This window comes from Macaca fascicularis, chromosome 3 (genome assembly GCF_037993035.2).
Source record: "Macaca fascicularis isolate 582-1 chromosome 3, T2T-MFA8v1.1".
Classification (NCBI taxonomy): domain Eukaryota; kingdom Metazoa; phylum Chordata; class Mammalia; order Primates; family Cercopithecidae; genus Macaca; species Macaca fascicularis.
The window spans coordinates 144,291,834-144,306,629 of record NC_088377.1 but is presented as its reverse complement, the minus strand read 5'-3'; the positions used below and the strand labels follow the sequence as shown (position 1 = coordinate 144,306,629).

Genomic DNA, 14,796 nt, shown 5'->3' with positions numbered 1-14,796 from the left:
AGCCACAGTAGGATGGGGCAGCAGTCAGAGTGGCATGGCCCTCTTTCCAGGCCCTAGCTCCTGGATGACATTTCTAGACATACCCTGGGCCAGAAGAGAAACTGCTGCCTTGAAGGGAAGGACTGAGGCTTGGCAGGACCTTGCCTGCTGACTAAAGAGCCTCTGGGCCTTGAATAACCAGCAGTGATACCCAGGTAGTACACCATGGACCTTCAGTGAGACTCTGAGACTTGCTGGCTTCAGGTACCAGCTTGGCCACAGGTGAGGAGAGCAACAAGCAGGCTCTTGGGGTCCCCAATTCCAGGCCTTGGTTCTTGGGTGGCATTTCTGGACCTGTCCTGGGCCAGAGAGGAGCCGCCTGCCATGAAAGGTGACTCCCAAGCCAGGCAGCATTGAGCACAAGCTGACTGAAGAGATTTGGGGCCTTCAGGGAACATCCGTGGTAGCCTGACAGTACTCCTCACGGACCTGTGATGGTGGTGGCCATGGGGTGAGGCTCCTCTGCCTATGGAAAGGGAAGGGAAGAGTAGGAAGGACAGCATCTCATGATTTGCATGCCAGCTCAGCCTCTGTAGAGAAGAACACCAGGTAGACTTCTAAGGTTTTTGACTGTAGTCCCTGGCTCCTGGACAGTACCCCTGGACCCACCCACCCAGGGCCTGGGGAACTCACTGCCCTGAAGGAAGAACACAAACCTGGCTGGTTTTACCATCTTCTGTTTGTAGAGACCTAGGGCCTTGACAGAACATAGGTGGTAGTCAGGTAGTGGTCACAGTGGGCTTTGGGTAAGACCCAGTGCATTCCCAGTGGTGTTAGCCACAGGGATGCTTGTGAACACCCTTGTGTTCTGTTCTAGGTGTCTCAGAATATAGAAAGACACTTTATTTGTTTGGGAGAAAGTAAAAGAAGAAAACAATAATTTCTTCCTCATAATCCTGAGAATTCTTCCAGATCTTATCCAAGACAATCAAGGTAGTATCTCAGTGAGTCTGCAAGAACCACAGTGTTTCTGTTCTTGAGGTGCCCCTAAAGCAGATATGGCTTAGATCACAATACCCAAGTTCTGTTTCAAATATCTGGAAAACCTTCCCAAGAAGGACAGGTACAAACAAGCCCAGACTGCAAAGACTACAATAAATGCCTAACTCTTCAATGTCTAGTTACAGACAGACATCCACAAGTGTCAAGACCATCCAGGAAAACATGACCTCACCAAATGAACTAAATAAAGTACCAGGGACCAATCCTAAAGAAACAGAGACATGTAACCTTTCAGAGAGACAATTCAGAATAGCTGTTTTAAGGAAATTCAAGATGACACAGAGATGGAACTTGGAATTCTATCAGATAAATTTAACAGAGATTGAAATAATTAAGAATCTATTGATGAGAGATGTGCAAGTCAAAACTCCAATGAGATATCATCTCATCCTGGGTTTAAATGGCTTTTATCCAAACAACAGGTAATAACAAATGCTGTGAGGATATGAAGAAAGGGGAAGCCTCATACCCTGTTGGTGGGAATGTAAATTAATATAACCACTATGGAGAACAGTTTCCAGGTTCCTCAAGAAACTAAAGCTAGAGCTACCATATGACCAAGCAATTCCACTGCTGGGTATATACCCAAAAGAAAGGAAATCAGTATATCAAAGATATATCTGCACTCCCATGTTTATTGTAGCACTATTCACAATAGCCCAGGTTTGGATACAACCTAAGCGTCCAACAGATGAATGAATAAAGAAAATGTAGTACATATACACTATGGAGTACTATACAGCCATAAAAAAGAATGAGATCCCATCATTTGCAACAACATGGATGGAACTGGAGGTCATTATGTTAAGTGAAATAAGCCAAGCATAGAAAGACAAACTTTGCATGTTCTCACTTATTTATGGGAGATAAAAATTAAAATAATTGAAATCATGGACATAGCAAGTAGAAGGATGTTTACAAGAGGCTGGAGAGGGTAGTGGGGAGGGCAGGGGGTAAGTAAGGATGGTTAATGAGTACAAAATAAAAATAATGAGACCTACAATGGGGACTACAGTCAAAAATAATTTAATTGTACACCTTAAAATAACTAAAAGAGTATAATTGGATTGTTTGTAACGCAAAGGATAAATGCTTGAGGGGATGAATGTGCCTGATAAATACTTCATCTGAATTAAATTTAAAGGAGTTTAATTGAGCAATGAACAACTCACGAATTGGGCAGCCCCCAAAATCAGAGCAGATTCACGGAGACTCCAGGGGTGCCTTGTGGGATCAGAACAAATTTATAGACAAAAAAGATAAAGTGATGTATAGGAATTGGAAGTGAGGTAACATAAACAGCAAGATTGGTTACAGCTCACTGTTTGTCTTATTTGAATGCAATTTGAACACTCAGCAGTCTGAGTGGTTGAAGTATGGCTGTTGGGATTGGCCAACACTCGGCTATTGTTACAGGTGCATGCTATTAAGTTAGGTTTTCAGTTTTGTCTGTTAAGCTAGGTTAGTGTTTATCCACAAGGACTCAAATGTAGAAGTATGGAGTCCTTCTCAGGCCATATTTAGTTTGCTTTAACAATTCCCCCCTTTTGGTCATTTTCTCACTTTTGAGAGATTGACCAAAACCTTAGTCATAGATGTTGCTATGACTATCATAAATGTACTTATATAGTTTTGAAACCCACTGGGAAACAGAACAGTAGGTTTTGCAAGGAGGGAATAAGGACTGAGTAGAGGGTACCTCCTTATGCTGGAACATCCTGTTTACAGGAGAAGAAACAAAACCTGGTCTGTTCTAGGATCTATGTGTTTTCTTAAAGCCTTAGTTTGATTATGTCACATTTGGCACAAATGACTCCATTTTAGTTTGGTTTGGTTTGTTGGGGCCTAGTATATAAGCTCAGTCCAAAATAATGGCCTTCCATTTTGTTTTAAAAAATTCCCCCTTTTTGGCCAGGTTCTCACTTAGGTGAGAGTGTGACCAAAACTTAGGGCCTTAGCACCATTCTCAGTTACCATCATTTTGGGTTTCTGGTCTCAGCATGTCATTCATAGGTTACAGCGCTCTCATGGTCACCCATTTTTCAGCATCTGTCATTCCAGTTGAAGACAGACCATTTGACATTCTAGAGATGGCTGCATGCAAGCATTTAAAACCTTTGAGAGAATACAGCACACCAGGGAGACTATTACTATGACTATTGGGAGGATAATGCCAAGAGTTTAGACTATGCTTCTTACCCAGGGTCCCCATAAACCAAACCATATAAAAGTAAATTAAAAAATGAGCTAGAGGAAGAATCTACTTGCTTGACTAAATGGCCTTTTAATGAATCCTCTAGAACTGAATTTTTATAATCTACATTTGATGTATACCTAACGATAGTATGGACCCGTAACAATAGCTGAGTGTTGGCCAATCCCAGTGGCCATACTTCAACCACTCATAGATGCTGAGTGTTCAAACTGCGTTCAAAATAAGGCAAATGCCGAGCTGTAACTAGTCTTATAGTACTAGTTTCTGTACCTCACTTCCGATTTCTGTACGTCACTTTACCTTTTTTGTCTATAAATTTGTTCTGACCACGAGGTACCCCTGGAGTCTCTGTGAATCTGCTGTGATTCTGGGGGCTGCCTGATTCGCAAATTGTTCATTGCTCAATTAAACTGCTTTAAATTTAATTCAGATGAAGTTTTTCTTTTATCACCCCAGTTACCCTGGTGTGATTATTATGCATTGCATGCCTCTATCAAAATCTCGTGTAGCCCATAAATATGTACACCTACTATGTACCCACAATTTTTAAAAAGATCATTAGTGTCTCTAAAATAAGGAAAAGGGGAGTAAAACTAGTCTCTGCCCAACTAAAGGTTTATAATCCTAGCAAACTAGTACTCTAATGAATTTAAATGACCACAAATGATTCCTCAAACTTGGGCAGCACACTGCTAACAAATGAAAAATTTTTTGATCTGTGGCCTAGTTCATTTTCTTTTGCTATATGCATATGTGTATCTACATATGCACAAGTACGTACACACGCACTGTAGTTACATCACAACACCCCACTCTTATAAGGTGGTATCTCCAAGAAGATGCAGTATTTGAGGCTTCAATCAGTCATCACCCCCTCATTTTGCTGTCAAGTGTCTTCCTAAGTCAAAAGAAAAATTTTGTAGAATACCATTGTGTAATACCATGATGATTTTTTAAGACATCTAGTAACTCAACAAAAATACTGTTGCTGGCAGAAGCAAGGAAAAGCAAATCTATATCTAACATAATCTAAAATAAGTGTCTATTGCAATGGGAATGAATATCTGCCTTCTCCATAAAGTGTCACTGGTACCTCTCAAATGACATCATTACAGGGTGGATGGGTGGGATGCAACTGGGCTGCCGCCTCATCTCCAACTTCTACAAGGCCAGCTTGTGCCAGGGCTGTTTCTGTAAAAGTCTGCTGCACATAAACTTATTTACTAGGTTATCTAATCCCATGGATTCATTACCATCTGCATTCCAGCATTTCTCAAATGTGTTTCTGAGCCCTAGATGTCTTTCCTGATCTTCAGAGTAATATTCAAATGCCTATATCCACTTGGATATCTTTGAACTTACAATATTCAAAACTTCGGATTCCAGCCTCCCACCCCACTCCATTCCACTCCTCACACACTTTTCAGACGGGCTTCCCCTGCAGATTTCCCCATTTCTGTTCATGGCAGCTCCATCCTTCACAGTTGCTCAGACTAAAATCTTGTAGTTTTCTGTAATGCCTCTAATTGTTATTATCTACCACTGACTGACCTTTGATCACCAAATTTTGTCACCTCTACCTTCAAAATAGATGTATCTCACTGCAACCTTTCATCATGCTTTCATCATCACTTACCAAGAATATTGCAAACATCATCAAACTGATGTCCTTGCTTCAATCCTTGTTTCCCTACAGATTATTACTACTTGGCTACAAAAGTGACTCCTTTAAAACTGGTTGAGATCATGTCTTTCCTCTGCTCAAAACCCTAAATGGCTCTTATCTACTCAGAATAAAAGGCACAGTCCTTACCATGGCTTAAAGGCCTAGGTGATCCGGTATACCACTCCCATCCCTTGTTCATCCCCAACCACCCAAGCTGTCTCTGATCTCATCTCCTCACCACCCCAGAGCCTTTGCTGACTTTCAAACATGGTATCCACTCTCCCAGACTTGGGGCTTTTGCACCTAATATTCCCTTTGTTTGAAACACACTTATCCCAGACATCTGCCTGGCTTGCACACTCATATCTTTATGAGTTCAGATTTCACCTCCACAGACAGGCCTCTTCTGACTGCCCTATATGAAACAGCACCCCCTTTTCTAGCACTCCCTTATTAATGTATGATGGTATTTATCATGTATTTGTCTCCTCTGATAAATATTTACCATATATTTGTCTCTACTACCCACTGCACGAGTATAAGATTTTTTATCTATGTTGGTCACTGATGAATCTGCAGCCTCCTAGAAGACTGACACGTGGTGTGCACTCGATGAATGAACTAAGGCTAACTTTACCCCAGCATTTCCATCTCCATAAGTCTGAGTTCTAAAACATTTCTGGCTTCTCAATTTGACTAACCATGAGCTGCTATTGAATGTAGGTTTGTATTAACTAAGCAAGCAAACAGACTCAAACATGTCTTCTCAAGATAGCCTATTTAATCTATAATTTCTGGTAAATATACCTATACCAGTAAATTCAGTCACATCTAAAATTGTTTCTTCTTAGCAACCTCAGTCTCTCTCTACATGTCTTGTCCGGCCTTCTGCTGATATAAGTTAGCAAAGTTGTGCAAAGCCTTCTCTTTCCATTAGACTTTAGGATTGATATTGGGGCATGTCCTGATGGCACATCTGGAGATGCTGATGAGTGGGATGAAGGAGCCTAAGGGAGAATTTGGAGTGTTCCCCCAGGAAAGAAAGCAGCAGTGCCCTCCTGCAAGAGGACATCTTTATCAATGTCAGGGGAGGGACTACTTCAAAAAGCAAGGAGGGCCCAGTCATGTTTGGGAACTCGGGATATTCCAGGTTTTCAAAGTATACCCATTTCCTCTCATTTCCACCTCTTTCCAGTCAATCAACAAAAGAGACCTGGCAAAATTAAGACTTAGTAGACATTGTGATCTGGAAATGCACAGAATGAAATTGAAGTTGGGAATTGGCCACCTCGGCTTGTTACCTCTGGGGAGAGGGACAGGATTGAAATTGAAGTGGTTTGTGAAGGAGTCTTTATTTTAATCTGTAGCTTCTTAAAAAATTAAAGGATTCATGCATTTTATATTAAAATTAATTTCAAAATTATAGTATAAGTAGTATGAAAAATAGTGCTTTTTTCTTCAGGAATTCAGTAGGCTGGAACAATCACTATTGGGCAGGCACAGCAATATGGCTCTGTGTGACATGTCCCCACAGGCATGTTCCTAGGACCCCTTCTAAAAATTTGCCACTGTTATGTTCCCAGTCCCATGGTATACAGTAAGTCCTCACTTAACATCATGGATAGGTTCTTGGAAACAGCAACTTTAAGCAAAAACAACATATTGTATGCCATAGGAACTTCATTCTTGTTTATGTCAGTTAGCTTATGGTAAAATTGGTTTTCTTACATGGTATTTTGTTTTAACGTCACTGTTTCTGAGAACCTATCAACAGCGTGAAGTGAAGACTTACTGTATTTGATCCTGTCTTGCCATATTCTCCCTGGCTGTGATTGCTTCTCACCTATGTTCACAATCTCTCAGATCCTCAGATTTGACCCTACCCATTACTTCCCCAGTCATAACTGTGGCCTCTTTAGACTACAACTCCTTCTCTGTGGCAACATATTATTAATCACTTGGAATAACAATACTCATATCTCAAATTTCCTTTACTCCTATTCAAACAGATTGATTTCAGGATAGAACTTAGACAATATTGAATAATAGATAATAAGGAATATATACGCTGGCATAGGATCAAGGCGAGGTGCCAGGACCCCACCTACTGTCATCAGAGAACTCTGCCAATAAGAGATAACTATTTAGGGCCGGGCGCTGTGGCTCACGCCTGTAATCCCAGCACTTTGGGAGGCCGAGGCGGGCAGATCACGAGGTCAGGAGATCGAGACCATCCTGGCTAACACGGTGAAACAGAGCGAGACTCCGTCTCAAAAAAAAAAAAAAAAAAAAAAAAATTGAGGATGATTTTTTGTATCTGTCACCCAGGTTGGAGTGCAGTGGCACAATCTTGGCTCACTGCAACCTCTGTCTCCCAGGTTCAAGCAATTCTCCAGCCTCAGTTTCCTGAGTAGCTAGGACTACAGGCGTGAGCCACCACACTTCGCTAATTTTTGTATTTTTAGTAGAGATGGGGTTTCACCATGTTGGCCAGGCTGATCTTGAATTCCTGACCTCACATGATCCGCCCACCTCGACCTCCCAAAGTGCTGGGATTACAGGCATGCGCCACTACACCCAGCTGGTGGTGATGATTTTTAAAATATATTTATATGTGTTCTAGGTGCTTTATATATATTGTTTAATCCTCTCAGTAACTCTAACAGGCAGATTCTATTACTAGTCCTATTTTATAATTGAAGGAACCAAAGAACATTAAGTGACTTGCCCAGGATCATACAGCTTGCAAATAGTGGAACTGAAATTCAAACCAGGAAGGCCAGCTCCTGAGTTCCTGCTGTTAATCATGGGTGATAAGACAAAACCCAGTGAAGAAAGAGGATGGCATTTTATCTAGACCAAGGAAACAGTATACTAAAGGCAGTGAAAACATTAGAAAACATGGTTTGTTTGAGTACAACAAGGCATTTAGTATGGCAGAAGTATAAGTAGTAAAAATCAGTTCATGAAGGGACTTATTTGCCAGATTTTATCTTATGGAAAATAAGGCATTGTTGAAAGTTTTAAGTGGGACGATAACATGATCAGAATTGTACTTTTGAACAATCCCCCTGGTAGGGATGAAAGTTGGACTGGAATAGACTGAAACCAGAGGTGCAGACTATTCAGATGTGTTTGTGTTGTCCTGAGGATATGATGAGGGCTAACCAGAGCAGCAACACTAATAACGGAAAAAGAGGAGAGGAAGTTGAATGCCACAAAATGAAACCGAAACTTTTGTATTTCAAATGTTTCAACAGTATTCTAGAGAGAAGTAAGATAATGGTGTTCCTCTATTTGCCTCTGACTTCTTGTTAATGAAATAGTACTCATTAAAGTCTTGGGAGTCACAGATATTGTTTAGCTTAGGTAAGCATTTTACAACTTTTCAGACACAAGTACATAAATATTATTTTACAACCAAAAATATTTAATGTTTCCAAATTGAAGAATAGATGTGATAATTAAATCTTTTATAAAGTTTTAAAAAGACATGAAACATAAACCTAATTATACATAAAAGAAAAGAATTTTAAACAAGAGCTTATTGTGATGACATTACTCATAACTTTTACCTTTAAAACCTTTTCTTGAGTAGCTATTCAAAAGTAAAGACCGCAAATTTTGTTGCTCAGATATTTCTTATGTTTTGTATATTTAAGCTCTTTATTTATTGAACAGATGTGTCATTAATTGATTTGGAGCATTACTATTAGTAAAATTTGATTTTTTCCCTCAGTCATCGGTAAATCAGCTCCACCTGGAATTTCTAAGGACCCAGTTTTAGTCAATATTTTCAAGGAATGATAACATCAGAAATACAGTCTTAATTAAGATAACAAATATTAGCCATCAAAATGGAACCAAGACAAGATTCTAATGTTTGTAAATAGTCAATCCATATTTGTGAACATTAGCATATGTTAGTGAACAGTTAAGGCAAAAGACTCTAGCAGATAGCTATTTCCATCAACATGTTAAATGTTATAAAAGTCTAGAATTATTGGTAACATGAAATGATTCCAAGACGGAATTTCTGTGTTACAGAATTTACTAGAAAAGTGCTGTGAAAGTAGAATGAAAAATAAAATGATCCCTTGAAATAATGCGGAAAGATAGGACAAGCTTTTGGATATTTACATAGATTAGTGAATTAGGTGCAAAATTCTCCTGAAGTTATACCTAGTTCCCATTAAATCAGTGGACACTCTGGATATGAGCATATATACCTTTCTTTAGAACTGTATTTTGTGATAAATCCATTTTTACTTACAGGAATTTACTTAAACTTATACACACATTAATTATATATACTAAATGAAAACGACCTTATCTGAAACAAATACATTGTATAATATCAAAACGTTTTTAGTCTTTTTTAAAAAGCAAAAAGTGAAAAAACAACATTAGTTACATCATTTACATTTGGTATCCCACCTAATAGATACACAGCTTTTGAAATCTACAATATTTTACATTTTGGTCATCATTTAATGCTATTTGCATTCCTCTTGCTTTAACATTTTAATAGCATTTGTGATATATCATGTTTAACTGAAAGCTTTGGGTTATGTATTTTAAAGGAATATCTCTTTTTGACTAAATAGTTCTGTAAGGGCCTAATATTTGAAAAATTAACTTGTTACCTGAAGCAATGATCCTCCCTAATCATTTTAAAATAATGGGTAAAGATGCATCTTTGTAAATATATTTTGAAAACTTGGTTAGTGTATTAGAAACAGACATCAGAAACTTAAAAATTTATTTCTAGGACTGGCATACACTACAGCGAATTACTTCAAATGTTACTCTAGAGCATTTTTTAAAATATGAAGAATATTGCTGTTCTCTCTGAGATGATCCCTTTTTTACAATGATGAAATTAAACACATTTAAAAAGTCTTTTAAATATTATATATAGCATTCCAGAATTACTGAATGAATTATAAAAATTACAGATATTTCTGTTTGGATAAAAATCTCTCTCTTAATTTCTAATAGTAAAATAAGCAATCTACCAGTCAGGGTTGAAATATATAGTATTTGAACTACTGTTCTATATATTTCAAAATTCATGTTTTCTATTTGTCCTAGGAAAACTTAGCCTTCTATGAAGTGAATCACTTAATGATATTATTGCTTTGGATATAAAATTGGCCTCAGAGTATTATAGCCTATAAGTAAATGCTTCATTCCCCACATACCCCTAACCTGCCAGAAAAAAACAAAAAACAAACAAAAAAAACCTACCAGTAGTCTAGTACAGTAGTGAGCAATCTTAAATTAAAAGCTATTGTTTACACAGAGCAGAGGAAGACAATTTTCATGTTAAAGCAGTTTTCAACATCAAACATCTAAGGAGTTCTAAACTGTAAATGAATTACCTTTAAACCTGGTCTTCACAGTTACATTGCTTTCTGAATGTAGCATAATGTGACATTATGCTACCACATTTTTAAACGGTTTAAATGATAATTATTTTACATTTCATGAATGATAGATGAACAAGTTTAATTATATATGTATTAGTTCCCTTAGTCTGCGAACGAAAATGCTGTAGGGTTGTTCTGTTGCAAAGTAAATGCTAAATAAAGTTTATCTCAGAATGAAGATTACCCAAATAATTATAGCCTGAAAAGGGTGATATACCTTCAGATGAGCTTAAATCATGGCCCAAATAAAGATAACTTAGTGTAGAATCTAGCCTACTGAATAAAATTTATTATTTTTTTGTTTGAGACAGAGTTTCGCTCTGTCACCCAGACTGGAGTGCAGTGGCTCAGTCTTGGCTCACTGCAACCTCTTCCTCTCAGGTTCAAGTGATTATCCTGCCTCAGCCTCCCGAATAGCTAGGATTACAGGCATGTACCACCATGCCCAGCTAATTTTTGTATTTTTAATAGAGACAGCGTTTCACATGTTGGCCAGGCTGGCCTCAAACTCCTGACCTCAACTGATCTGCCCGCCTTGACATTCCAAAGTGCTGGGATTACAGGCGTGAGCTACCACACCCAGCCAACAATTATTTTTTAAATATAGCAAGTAATACAAGCAATAGAAAATGTTTCAATTAATAGAAATTAAGAGAATTATAAATAAATCTAATGTATAATTCTCAATATTCCTAATTGCTTGCAAGTGTCCAGTGGATAACAGCATAACAACAAAGGACCCCTTTAAAATGCATTGTTTTTCAGCTTTATTTCAAATGCTGTGTAGCATAAGAACCTAGCAGTCAGACATCATTTTTTAGCTATGAAAAATATGAAACAAGTCATATTCTAAAATGCTGAAGGAATTAATTGTCCTGTTAGATAACGAATACCTGGAGGAATGAACAGAGTGATTTATGGCTTAAAGTGCTTGGGTCTGATCATCATCTTAGCCTCTTTGAAGGAGGACTTGTAGCCACCAGGGTGTGCCTCACTTACACCAGGCCAGGTGCCCCAGAAAATCCCATTACGGACACCTCTGTATTTTTGGTGATAATATTTGCCATTTAAGTTTGCAGAAAGACATGCGTCAAACCACCAGCCTGAACTGTAGTACAGCCCACAGTTCCCAGAAGGATATCGATCATTGTCTTTATCCGGGGTGGTGAAAAACTTCAGATCATGGTTGTAATGTTTGTTGAAACGTAACGCATCTCCAGCTGTGCCATTATAGTTACCAACGTGTAAACGGTATTTGAGAAACTCATTGGCCACGTAAAACTGATCATACAAGGCATATAGTTTGACACCATTAAAGTCTTCAAGATCTATTCTCAGAATCATTTCCTTACTCTTGGTCAGAAGATGAATTTTATCGTTCCCCAGCCAAAATTCCCTTCTGAGGTTTCCAAAGCCTGCTTTGTAGTCTTGCCATGTTCTGGTGAAGTTGGTGCTCCCATCGAGACGTGCCTGCAGCACTGTCCAGCCTCCCCCCATGGTCTCCATGTCACAGTAAACTTCAAAGCTACGATTTTTGGGATCAGGTGTAACTCTGTAGGTCTCACTGCTTCTTTTGCCTATTGCATAGTAGTCAGAGCAATCTTTATATATTAGATGTTGAACTGAAGAGGAAGAAAAGGAAGGCATTGGATCTTGTTAATAGAAACCATGCATCTGAAGAATTCTTTATATGTACAAAAGCAGTTTGATAATTCAATCAATGGCAGTAATGAAACTTTACTAAACTTACTTGAACCTGTTTAGCAAATGCTTGTTAAGGCCTCAGAAAAAGAACCTGATGTTATGAAGCAGAAAGGACCTCTAATATACTCTTGGTTGGTAGTAATAATGACAGCATCAATAGCAAACAACAATAAGAAAATAATAAATTACAGTTTTAATAATTTAATGTTATTTAGTGAGGCCTACCTATATGTTCTAGGCATGCTGCCAGACTGGATAACATTTTCATACTGAATCTGAACATTGACCTTATGATGTAGGCATTACTGCCAGTCTGTATGTGAGGATATTTAGGCATAAAGGTCAGTGGCTTGCCCAACTTCACACAAGCTTTAAGTGGCAAAGCCAGGACACTAACTCAGATCTGGCTGGCAGCAAAGCTTTGTTCTCAATCATTGCATTCCTTGGTCCTAAAAATCAGATGATTCCTACTCTCCCAGAACTGTATTCCATGCATACAGAGGAAGCATAGGCTTCTATTGTCTTTCACCTAAAGGGGCTGATAGCCTCTACTGTCAGAAGGTTTTATAGGATATATTCCAAATGATGTGTTAAAATCCTAATGGATAGCGTTGATCATAAATTCATGTTTATTTTACTTGACAGCTATATAAAGAAGCTCAAGTGAAAAAGAAATATCTTTTTCAATAATATACCAATATTCTTATTCTGTATTATCTAGGAAAGTAGCCACTATTTCACATGTTGGGTTTCTAGAAAGAAACAACAGGTGACTATTTTGAGGATAAGCATAATAATCAGTAACAAAGTTCTGTATGAATCAAAGACATATTTACTCCTAGATAGTTTTTGTTAAAATGTGTGACAAATAAGGTAAATTTAATATGAGATACCCTAAGGCATACAAATCTATCCCTGTATATTTAGAGCTCAGAATATTCAGTTATTTCCCCCAAAACATTTAGAAGAAAAATAGACAATAGAGTCTTGTTCATATCATGACAAGTTGCCATGCAGCATCTAATCTAATGTATACCCACAGATGTCACCTAAGAGGTGAACCTCAGATTCGCAGTGTGCCACATACATTCAGATGCAGGTTGCCAGGAGTATTAGCAACAGAGGTCCTTGAAAATATGACCCTTCCCTCCTTCACTGGCAGATGCCCTGGGGATGGAGCATGCCTGAGATACTGTCTCTAAATGAAAGTGATCTCCGCCCTGTCCCTTCAACCTCACATTCACGGTAAGTAGAGCTCCAAATGCAGAGATGGCTTTCCCAAGTATAAGGAGACAGCAACAGTGGTCCCAGTGACTCAGGTGAAAAGCCAAGGTTTGGGGAGCCAATGCCACTGTTAGTTCATGGGTGGAGTAGGCGATTAAGTCTGTGGAATTTCGCATGTGTTTATTAAAGTTAATTCAAGTAATTTGGATGATGAGGATGGGTTCTACTTTTATCTGCTTGAATTCTAACTTCAGGTAAAAGAGAAAGAAATAAGAATATATTCCTTCCCTTAGTGGCATGCCAAAACTCTCCCCTTAAAACATTTTTTGTGCCAGTAGGTCTCAAAGCAAAAATGTTTGCACATGTATGAAACTGCTTTTATTCCATCTGTAAACTCTCCCATTTTCTCCAGATAGTTGGGATTAAGAACTACAGATTAATTGCTAAAATCTTTCAAAGACCTCTTTAGCCATGAGAAGTGGCAGTGAGCCAATCACAAGAAAAACTGATTTCCAACAAACAAGGCACAATTGTGAATCTTATCTTTATTGTTTTCAAACACCTCATTGAAGAGACAAGTTAAATGCACTAAAACATCAAGAAATTCTCTCTACTTCCGCTTGCATGTAGGTCTGGCATTAGCAAATAAGATCTTAAAATTGAAAGTGACTTCTAGTGGATACAAAACTATGATTTTTATAATTAGGTCATATATTATTTATGTGGTCATATTTGAGAAGATAATTACTTTTCCTGTGTACCTTGATAAATAAAAGACTTAATCTGTCATCTATTTAACTTAGATTAATGTTTATAGATACTCTCTATATAACATTTATGAACATATGATAAGAAAACATTATTATACATACCTGGACGTGACTGTATTTGTTCTTGGCTGGGACACTTTGAACATTTGCCATCCAAACTATTGACAACAAATGTTAGATTTGCCACTTTGCTGTCAACATAATTTTCTATGTTGTTCATATTTACAAGATTCAGCTTCTCTAGGCGACCATGAAGTACATTGATCTCCTCTTTGGCATTCTTTAGCTCAGAGGACAGCTTGTTAACCTCACTCTCTAATTCTCTAACTCTGTTATCACCAACCTCTCCCGGGGCTCCTGTACTGGGTAACAGCAGTCCATTTCTGCCTGGGTCTCCGTTGTCATCAGCCTGCAGCTTGCAGTCTTGGCAAGATTTCTTTAGACTGTTTACGATTTCCTTGAGGTTCTGGACTTCTTTGAACACCTCCTCGATCCTGCTGAATTGCTTCGGGAGCTGAATAGTCAAGGGGGGCAGGCTTACCTGGTAGGGGCACTCCCCTGCCTCTTCGCATTTCCCTCTGCTTTCTAGTCTCACTGGGCAGATGTCCTTTGCTCTTTCATCTTTAATTTCTTCTGTTTCATTGTTTGCCACAACCAAAAAACTGTAAGTGGCAAGAACAGCTGAGCTCAGCCAGTACCAGTTAGCCAGCTTCATCTTCACAGTGCTGCTCACCCCAGCAGGGA

General features: G+C 38.5%; 2 protein-coding genes across 23 annotated transcripts in view; one reads left to right on the top strand and one right to left on the bottom strand.

The window, feature by feature from the left end:
• Positions 1 to 14,796, top strand: part of CCDC146 (coiled-coil domain containing 146) — a 245,750-nt gene that overhangs the window by 63,280 nt on the left and 167,674 nt on the right. For 2 of the 22 annotated variants that reach the window (XM_065541037.2, XM_045387554.3), the window contains exon 1: positions 13,150 to 13,303. The exons of the other annotated variants lie outside the window; for them this stretch is intronic. The gene's annotated coding sequence lies outside the window, so the exon portion shown is untranslated. Of the gene's footprint in view, positions 1 to 13,149; positions 13,304 to 14,796 lie in introns of those variants that run through there. 22 annotated transcript variants of the gene reach the window in all.
• FGL2 (fibrinogen like 2) lies at positions 8,335 to 14,791 on the bottom strand. The gene is made up of 2 exons (XM_005550418.5): positions 14,155 to 14,791; positions 8,335 to 11,976 (listed from the first exon to the last, which is right to left on the bottom strand). The coding sequence occupies exons 1-2, from the start codon at positions 14,765 to 14,767 to the stop codon at positions 11,270 to 11,272; spliced, it is 1,320 nt and encodes a 439-aa protein (XP_005550475.3). The 5' UTR covers positions 14,768 to 14,791; the 3' UTR covers positions 8,335 to 11,269.

What these genes read in the sequence shown, in the direction of transcription:
- FGL2 (XM_005550418.5), bottom strand. Translation starts at nt 14,767, where the DNA reads ATGAAGCTGGCTAACTGGTACTGGCTGAGCTCAGCTGTTCTTGCCACT. An exon ending in ACAAATACAGTCACGTCCAG is followed by an intron (nt 11,977 to 14,154) that starts GTATGTATAATA and finishes CTTCCTCTTCAG; the next exon opens with TTCAACATCTAATATATAAA.